At 60.2% G+C, this 9,735-nt stretch overlaps 2 protein-coding genes across 2 annotated transcripts; both read left to right on the forward strand.

Annotated features, from left to right (window-relative positions):
* Positions 1-5,863: 5,863 nt before the first annotated feature.
* LDBPK_280400 (hypothetical protein, conserved) lies at positions 5,864-7,426 on the forward strand (the record flags this gene model as incomplete). Its single annotated transcript, XM_003862091.1, has 1 exon — positions 5,864-7,426. One exon carries the CDS (start codon positions 5,864-5,866, stop codon positions 7,424-7,426), a length of 1,563 nt encoding a protein of 520 aa, XP_003862139.1.
* A 1,442-nt stretch (positions 7,427-8,868) lies between these two features.
* LDBPK_280410 (phosphoadenosine phosphosulfate reductase-like protein) lies at positions 8,869-9,516 on the forward strand (the record flags this gene model as incomplete). The annotated part of the gene is made up of 1 exon (XM_003862092.1): positions 8,869-9,516. The coding sequence occupies one exon, from the start codon at positions 8,869-8,871 to the stop codon at positions 9,514-9,516; it is 648 nt and encodes a 215-aa protein (XP_003862140.1).
* Between the last annotated feature and the right edge of the window lie 219 nt (positions 9,517-9,735).

Raw genomic sequence — 9,735 nt, forward strand, 5'->3', positions numbered from 1 at the left:
CCGAGTGTATCTGGCGCCGACTACGCAGCGCGTATGTAACGATGGGACGGGAAAGGACAAGAAGAGCCTGTCTGGTGCACGGCCCGATACCATGGCAGGACGGCTCGTCCCAGACACGACCGGGATGTGGCCGTAGTGCAGTGGAGTTCGGCGGACTGTGATCGTGTATGCGTGTGCGCTTGCTCACTTGCTCGTGCTAGAGTGGCCACGTCGAAAACGAAAGAAAACGCCTCGGAAGTGCGCTCTCCGTGTGCGCACGCAATGCCATCGCGTGCATCAGTGGTGTCCATGCCTGTCAACACGGGGAACGCGAAGGGAAAGCAGGGACGACTGCGATGGTGCTTCACTGGTTAGCCTCAGCTTTTCTTCCACTTAAGCTGAGCGTGCACCTCTTGCTCGTCTCCATCTCTCGCTGCTGACGCGTGCAGTGCCAACTGTGCACACTCCACCGGAGATGGTCACCGTAGGACCCCCACTGGTGTGGTGGGCGGTAATGTGGGCAGCGGTAACGAAAGGACGTAGAGCGGAAACGAGGTGGCATCGCGTTCCGGCTGACGGCGAGAGAGCGCCACACCTCAACTTGCTCGTGTGCATTGTCGAGTCGAGAAGGCTTCTTTTTTCGACTTGGCGCCACACGGGGTTCAGGCAGGTCATCGTCATCTTATGCTGTCCTCTACACCTCGTTTCATGGGCTCCCTTTCTGTTGTGCCTGATGCGACGCGATGACGCGGACACTACGCATGGCAGCTTCCTCGGTGTCTTTGTACTTCTCACTGTTTGCTTGATGCTTTCCGTGTGCGTCTCCACGCGCGTGTTGGTGGACAACGTCACGCCCCATCCAAAGAAGAACGATAGGGCGCCACTCGTGCTGAGAAGCGTGCTCGTCTTCCGCAACTCCCCCCCCCTCTCTCTGCAAAAAGTAAAGTAGCTTCCTTATGCAATGAAGCCGGGCTCCAGCGCCGCCTCAGGCTGCTGCGCAGAACCAAGCACGCGCTGGAAGCTCTGCGCGACGGCTTCTCTTCCTCTCTGGGGCGAGTGCGTGCGGTGCGCACTCTGCGCGACAGGTAACCCTTCATCAGCTCACTCACCAGCGTGTGTGTGCACGTCTGTGCACGACTCGGTCTTCTCGCGGCCCTCCCCTCCCTACCCCCACGCGAAAAAGGTGGGAGGGGCCAGACGCCAGGCTTATCTGTGTGGAGCGCACTCATGCTGTGGCACCTCCTCATTAGTCTTCATGCTCTCTGCGCACACCTCATCTCACCTTCTTCCTCTGGGTGCCTTCGACAGCACATTAGGAACACGCACGTGCACACCTGGTTTTATTTCGTTCGCGTGTAGCAGACAGCGGGTGTGCCTCTGGTGCGTCCTGCGCCTCAGCCCGGATCTTCTTGTGTGTGCGTGTGCGCAAGGGCAACAAGAGGAAAGGACGACGTTAAACCGGAAGTAGCGGTCAAGGCGGATCATCATTATTAGCAGCACAGCGACGCACTCAACCACCGAGGAGATACAGGGCGCCGCTACACCATCATCGTTTTATGTCTAGAAACAACGCTGCGCAGCAACCGCGGCGTTGTCGACTGAGAGTACTGAAAGCAACAGGTGGGCCTGCGCCTCTCCTCCCGTCCCCCGACTGCTGCTGCCTCCCGTGAAGTGCAGGAAGAAAGGAAGGCGCTAGTGTCTGTTCGTGCAGCGCAGCCTCAATCGATCGGGAAAGTAGTGTAGAATGGCGACAGCAGCGGAACTCGGCACCGGAGGTGTAGACGTGACCGGAAAGCCGATCTTTGTGGCGACTGAGCACACCCGCTACGCCCCTAGCACCGAACGCGAGCTCTCCGACCAGGAGCAACTAGCGTGGAAGTCGTTTCAGCTCTGGCGCACGTCGCTTTCCATTGAGCGTCGTGACCACGTGTACCGGACCATCACGAACGCTGACTACACCAACTTTAACCTCACACGCCATATTATGGGCACACCATTTCCGGTGATCGAAAACACCCCTTCTATCATTAACACGGCCGCCGGCGTGCGCATGTACGAGCACGGCATCGCTGCTTTCCTAGGGTTCAGCTACAGCATGTGGGTGCGCTCCAAGGCGTCGCTGCGCCACACCCGCTTGCACCCGTCCACCCGCTTCTTCGTTTCCTTTGGCACCTTCATCTTCGCCGACATGTGCTTCTGGTACCGTAGCATGTTTCGTCTCTCCGGTTTCCTGCCGAACGACTACGAGTGTAGAAAGTTTGGCGTGATGGAGTCGAAGGAGCGGCTGGAGCGGAAAAAAGAGTTGTGGGCCAAATACACCGCGTACAAGCGGGAGTGGTGCCGCCGCTTCGACTACCATGTCTACGGCATCCGCCCAGGCGAGACGTTCAGCCTCTTCTCTGCTTGCTGGTTCCCGGCGTGGTCTACGCCGTACGGTACCATCACCGACTACCCGCTGCGCAAGAACCCGTACTTCCTTAGCGCCACCCCGTTGCGGGACATGTACGGCGAGTATGCCTGTACGATGGAGCTACCGAAATCGGAGTACTCACCGCTGTCGAAGGCAAGGCCGGAGGTTAACTACACATTCCGTGGCCCGCTTGTTGCTTCGGAGAGCAACAAGTCCTCCGCCGCGTGAGGATTAGCGCGCAAACAAAAATGGGCAGCATCCGCATTGTACGCGAAAGAGAACGGGAGAGGAGAGCGCCACAATAGAGAAGGAAAGCGCTGCCGCTCTCCTACAGCACGGCCCACGGAGAGACACATGGAGGAGGTGAACCGGTGGCGCCTTGCGTGTTTACAGTTGAGTGCGGACTTCTGATGTCTTGGTGTCTGCTTGGCGGATTGGGAGCGGGACATTGCCCTTTGCCGTCTCTTTCTTATCCGCTTTTCATTTATTCATGCGTGCGTGTTGTGTATTGCTTTTAGGTAGACGAGGAAGGCGACATGACTGGTTGTGGGCCCCTTTATCCGCTCGCCTCTCATGAGCTCTCAAACCCGCGCCTGGACTGCGAGGTGCACAAGCTGCGTATGGGTGTGCTTGTACGTACGTGTCTGTTGCGCTCTTTTCACTAGAGTATTCATGTGTGATGTGTAGCTGATTAGTTTTTTTTTTTCTTTTTTTTTTGACGTTTAGGTGGTGCAGTCGAAGATCGACACGCACCTTATGCTTGTGGGTAAGCGCTCCGCCAGTGCAGTGACCCACACCAGCTCTGTCCGCTGCGAGGACGCATCGCTTCTCTGCATACGGGTCTCCGAGAAGAAAACGATGAAGAAAAGAGCGAAGTCGAGGTCTGCGGGAGAGCAGAGCACTCGCCGGGGCCCGTCGCTGGGCGTGTGAGGAGGTGAGATCGACTTTTCAAAGCGCGGCGGCCACGCCGGCTGATGAGCTGCGCGGCTTCGCCGCTTCGAAGAGTATTTGGACATCCTTTCACTGGAGCTCTCACATGATTCACACCCGCTTTCTCTGTGGATGTCATGTATGTTTGCGTGGCAAGTAGGCGGTGATGCGGCACAGGCAGTGGAGCGCCGGCGTCTTCTTCGTTCACTTCTCTTTTCCTCCGTCCTCCCACCGTCTACCTCCATCGCTGCCTCCACATGCGCACTTCCAAAACACAAAACATTTTATGCGCACGGCGGTTTCACACACGACGAAAGGTGAGAGTCACCGTCGCCGTACTGATACCGAGGACAACGCGGCGTGTGTGCCTGTAATAGAGAAGCCGCGTATAGGCAAGTGACACATATCGAGCGCGCCGACCCGGAGCGGCAGCCTCACTGCACCTTTCGCCTCCACCGCACGTCTGCCAGAGGTGCCGTCCGTTGCTTTCGTTGACGTTGAGCTTACGGTTGGTCCGAGATATTGAGCTCGGCGTACACGCAGAATAAAGCGCCGGCACTTCTCCCCCTTCTATACACGTATTTTCGCTGCCTTACATGCAGTCTTCAGGTTGCTCCATAGTGGTTGGAGCGTGAACGAGCACAAGCCTCCTCCCTCACTCGCCGGATGCATCGCCCGCCGTGGTCAACTCACTCGGCTAGCCTGGATCAAGTCGTTCGACACGCCGCGAGTGGTCACAGCGGTAGCTGCAAAGGCAGCGGTGGTGGGGGCACCGTTCCGTCGACATCGCTTCTTTGCTCCTCCGCGCTCGATGGCGTGTCCACCGCGGCTGCCGTCTCGCGCTTGGCGGTGCAGAGCGGCCCATCTGTGTCACTTGCGCAAACGCCGACTGTGCAGGCGATGCACGTGCTATGCCAGGGCTTCCTTGAGACCTACGAAACACCAGAGGCACTTGCACGAGACACGGCGTGGTGGTCGGGAGAGGCTGCCTGCCTGCACGCTGCGCACACAGAAGGCAAACACCACACCTACGTACCTGGTGAAGCGCCGTCTGCGGCGGTGGAGCAGTGGGGCGAGCTCATGAGGCACATGACTGAAGTGGTTGAATCGACTCACCATATCACCGCGGCGCAGCGGCAAGAGGACGCCATACCAGCGCTCTCACTGTCGCCACTGCGGAAGCCGGATGTATCGGGCGAGGTGAACCACCTGCAGTTTGGCAACGACGTGCAGAATGGCGCCTGGGAGAGTCTCGAGATCCTCGACAGTTTGCCACACGGGGGTGGTGGGGCCGCCGCTGCCATGCACTGTGACGACGAATGCCTGCGTGTGTTGGAGGCTGCCCTTCGGAACCCCACTCAGCACCGTGATGAGGAGGCGGATCTGCTTGATAGCCTGCGGTACTTGTTGAAGCACCGCCCGGAGCTCATCGTCCAGCACGAGAACTTCACCGACCTCCAACAGGCAGTGATCGACCGCGCATGCTTGCACGAGGAAAGCGGTTGGACAGAGGCGGCCTTGTCACTGTTCCAGGCCCTCCCTCCCCGTGCCCAGCTCGATTTTACGCACGCCGCGATCTCCGCAGTGCGTTCTCTGGGTCGCACTGGCAAGTCAGCCGATCTGTCCCTCGTGCGCTTCCTGCATCTTCTTCTCATGGAGCTACCACAGGGATGGGCGCCTCTGCTAGACTACGAGGTGACGGAGGTTTTCGTGCGCGTGCTCACGGATGTGGTTGTTCCGTGTGGAAGGCTCTTCAGCGAGGTAGACCCTCGCGCTGTGTGGCTGGAGCAGTGGTCGGCGCGGCCTTCATTCGCCCTCTCGTTGGACGCTGTTCTCCACTCGCATCGGTGTCTCCTAGGCGATCTCGCCGCGCAGCTGCCCTCTCCTCATGCAGCGTGCGTGCTGCTGTACCTGCTCCCACAGCTGAGCGAGCGCACTGAGCCACAGGACCCGTCTACACCGCCGTCGCAGCAGCCTTGGCCAGGGCTGTTTCGCGTGCTTCTCCAGCTGCTGTGCAGTGAGGTTGGGCCAGACGCGGGCTTGTACGAAGTGGGTGCTCATGCTCTATGCCGCTGTGTTGGCTCTTTGTCGCCGGCAGACAAGGAAGCCACCTTCGAGGTGGCCTCGAAGGTGGTGCTCGGCTGGGCGCCAACGGTGACGTCGCCGGCGCACGACGCTCAGTTCGTCTTTGCCCTGCGCCTTTTGGCAACGTTGCTCATAGGCACCGGCGAGAAGGCGCTCTGCTGCAGCCCGTACGCATGGAAGCTCGTGGACGGCCCGCTCTTTGCCCAATCTCGCGCGTTGCTGCTAACTCGCAAGGAAAGACGGTCGTCAGCGCACTCGCTGTTCCGCGCTCTCACCGTCGACGTCTCAGACGTTGTACGCGAGTGCTGGACGCGGCTGCTTCAGGCGCAAGCCCCGAAGCTGCCGATCACCCTCACAGCTGTCGTAAATGACGTGTGCGGCGGCGGAAGCGCTTTTCGCTGGACTGAGCTGGTTTGGGTGTCGACCACGCTAGCCGGGTGGACCGCGCTCCAGCCGTACATGCGGACCGTCAAAGAGGACGTCACCGACCCGCCGGCACGCTGGACGGAGCTGCTGAACGCGATTGTCGAAGTTGGTGGGGGAGCTTTCGACGCGACGTCGGAGATGTGGGCCGTCTCGACCACGTCGATCAGCCCATCCACGAAGAAAAAGTCGCGCCCGCCTGGTTGTCTGCGCTCCCTCACCCCGCACAGCGTGGCACTGCTGCTCCGCTGGTCTACATGCGCGGTGGCTCGCGATGGCCTGGCTGAGGCCGCGCGTGCTGCTTCGCTTGCCTTTCTTCGAGGCGGCCCGAGCGCAGAGAGTCGGCGCCTGCGATGGCCGCTTCTCTTGCCCGTGGAGGCGTATCCGCAAGTCGGCTGGTCGGACTTGTCTTTTGGCGAAGACGCGTTTGGTGTTGCCCGTGCCGCCCGCGCCGGCGCCTGCTACCAGTCCATCCACCTTCTCCTTGGATCGACCGCCTTGCCCGCCGACGACGGCGGTGGTGGCAGTGACCCAAGTCGAGAGCTGCTGGAAGAGATTTGGGGGCAACTCGCGGACCTGTGGCTTGCGCCGGCGCAGCTCACTCCAGACTCGGCCGGCAGCGCCGCTTCGGCCGCCGTGCCGACAAACCGCCCGCCCTTCGGCGAAGATTCCCTTCTAACGTTGCTTTCCGCCATGGCCCTTTGTGTGCTTGTGCGGCCGTCTGCGGAGTTCCGGGCGTGGTTCGACCCAGCCGTCGCACAGCAGCGCATGCTTCAGCTGCGCCGGCTGTGTGAGGAGCGCCGCGGGGTGGACCCGATATACTTTATGGTGCGCTTTGTGACTTCCGGCAAGGGTCGAAAACGGCTGCCAGCGATTTTACTGGACGGCTTCGAGGCGGAGCTGACGGTCGACACGGTGTGTGACGTAGACAGCTTCACCGAGGGCGAGGCTCTGCCGACGGGCGACATCGCCTCCTCCGCGACAGAGGAGGAGGCGCAGCAGCTGCAGGCGATGATCCGCCGCTTGTCGTCGAGCTACAGTGCGCCCCCATCCGAGGCACAGGCTCCTGTCGCGTCGCCGCCGCCCCACTCCAAGGCGCTGGCGGCGGTCGCCAGAAGCCTGCTGGCGAACCGGACAGCGCTTCGAGTCACACGTCACGACGTAGAGCAGTGTCTGGCACGACGCAGCGCCGAAGAGTGGGCATCGTATGCCAACACTGAGGCTCGCGTGTTGGCGGTGTGCGCGCAACTGGAACAGCAGCACTCTGCAAGCACCGCGCTGCTGTCCAGCGCTCAGGTGGACGTGGTGTTTCTCGTGTCGCTGTGCCTGCGCAGCTGGTTAGGCCTCCCGACGACACACAGCACGCCTGCGCGGCGCAAGCTCTACTGGACAGCTCTGCAGTGCTTCAGCGAGCACGGCATTGCTGCTTATGATGCATTGGTGGCGCGCAGCATCGCCTTGCATGTGGAGCGGGCACTGCGGGAGAGTGCTGCCGTCGTGAAGGACGCCGTCTTGTTTCCCGTTTCGCGCTCAGTGCCACTGCCCTCCGCTCTCTTCGCGCACTTGCTGGTGCGACCCTTTGCGCTGGCGATGAACTGAACGGCCATCGTGCCTGGAGGTAAAGTGCGACGGGGCGCGGTGGTGGGGGTGCCACAGGTGCGGCTGCTCTCCACTCTGCACTTGCACGCGTGGCAGAGGAGAAAGGATTAAGATTCGAAAAATGAGTGGTGCGCGGTGGCCAGTCGACACTGGGACGGCAATGAGAAAGGCGCTTTCCACCTTTTCATGTACACTTCGCAGCTGACACAGCTCTTTTCCAGTACGAGAAACAGCGAAGCCGCGATTATAACTGCTGTGGAGCATTTATGTGATGTGCGGGACTTTGGTGATGTTGCGCCCACCGCCGCCTTTTGTTCGTTCTCGAAACCCTCAAACGCCTTTTTCGGTGTTCAGTGTGCATCCTTTTGCGTAGGAAAGAAGAGGAACGAGGGAGCTGCGCCGTTGATGCTTTGCGGGGTCGTCGCACACCATGGTTGCGCACAGGCATTCGCGGTGGCACCACTTCCGCTCTGGTACTCTCCCCCTCTCTCTGCAACTGCCCTCATCGTTTCTTTCGTTTTGCCCATGACTAAACACCGATCTCTCTCTCCCGCTCGCTCACCTGCTCTCCTCCTCTTCCGTGCTGCCTCTACGGCCCGTCTCTCTTCAGTCCACCGTTCACATTGCGCGTGCTGTAGCGTGTGTGCTGGTCCGCACGCTCTCTCTCTTTCCAGATTGTTGTTGCGTGCACACACACCGGCGTCAGCTCGTTGCCCCGTCGTAACTTATCGGTCGTTCTTTCGTCGGTTGCCCTCCACCCATACGTCTTCCGTGCCACCGCACCGGCCTGTAGACCAAACAACAAGATATACCGGACGCGCAGCTGGTGAAGAGACTCACGCAGTCCTAGCCACCGCTTCTCAGAGCGCATGCGTACACATCCGCGCAGATAGAGAGAACCGACTTGTTGCCTCACCAACCTGTCTTGCACACACGCGAGCCAAATCGGGTACTGCCGGGCACGAGACGATTGATGCAGTGGCGCTGCTCTTTTTCTTCTCTTGCTGCACGCTGTTGTTTGCCCACTCCGTTTCTCGTCTTACCCCTTCTTCTTCTACCCCATCCACCGTGCCATTGGGCATTGTATAGCCCCCGACTCGGTTGCCGCGGCCTTGCCATCCTGTGTTCTTCTCGAGCGGCTCTCCGTGCTGACACTGCTGCTGCCCTCGCGGAGGGTTTCTTGAGCGAGCGGACGCCGATAGGTTTCCCGAGAGCCCTCTGCTTTGGCTTCCGCACGGCTTCTTTTCCTGTGTGGCTTTCGCATCGTTTTCTCGGCCCCTCCTCGCCTACACTAATTTTGCACCGCCCGCGCTCGTCCCTCCCCTCGCTTCGTGTCGCTCATGCCGCAGGACACGTCCGCAGCACAGGCTTCGCCGGGTGAGAGCGGATGCCGTGATGATGAGTGTGCTATCCAGGGGACAGAGCAGCCTGCTCTACCGGTCATGTCACCACAGCTGATGGATCGCGTCAACGCCTCCGAGTACCTCATTCGAGACATCTTCAAGCGCTACGCGCCTTCCGAGATCGGAGTTGCGTTCAACGGCGGAAAGGACAGCGTGGTGATGTTCGAGTTGCTTCGTAGCGCTGTGACAGCACCGGTGCTGGCGCAGTGCTGCATCTTTGTGGTTGAACACAATGATGAGTTTGACGAGCTGCGCAAGTTTCGCGCGTGGTACATGCAGGAGGTTGCGCGAGGTCTGCCACTAGTGCACCAGGGTGCGTCGCAGGACATGCGACTCAGCCTATGGACGCTCACGGAGAAACACCCGCTCAAGGTGGTCTTCATGGGCACGCGCAAGACGGACCCGCACGGCCGGTATCAGAAGGAGGCAGTGGAGAAAACGACGCCAGGCTGGCCAGACTTCTTGCGCGCATGCCCCCTCTTTCACTGGTCCGTGAACGATGTGTGGGCGTACACCAGGCTCATGTGCATCCCGCAGTGCAGCCTGTACGAGAGCGGCTACTCATCAGTGGGCCGAAGTGCAGATACAAACCGCAACCCGCTCTTGAGGCGGGATGACGGGAGCTACCGGCCAGCTTGGGAACTGACGTGCGACAACGCAGAAAGGGAAGGGCGCCAAACGGAATGAGAAGAAGCGCAGCAACAGCGGCAGGTGACTGTCGATTGCTCTCATCATCGTGTACCGTTCTGGCGGGGGCCAGACGTGCGCACCTGCCTGCCCAACACGCGTCCCGTGTGTAGGACCCCTTTACGGCTGCGTGAAGGTTGTGCAGCGGCTGATTTTCTTTTTTTTTTCGGTCTCCATTCTGCTTCCTGCACCGCCGTCAAGTATATGAGGAGAGCCGCG

The sequence above is a fragment of the Leishmania donovani genome, chromosome 28, assembly GCF_000227135.1.
Source record: "Leishmania donovani BPK282A1 complete genome, chromosome 28".
NCBI lineage: Eukaryota > Euglenozoa > Kinetoplastea > Trypanosomatida > Trypanosomatidae > Leishmania > Leishmania donovani.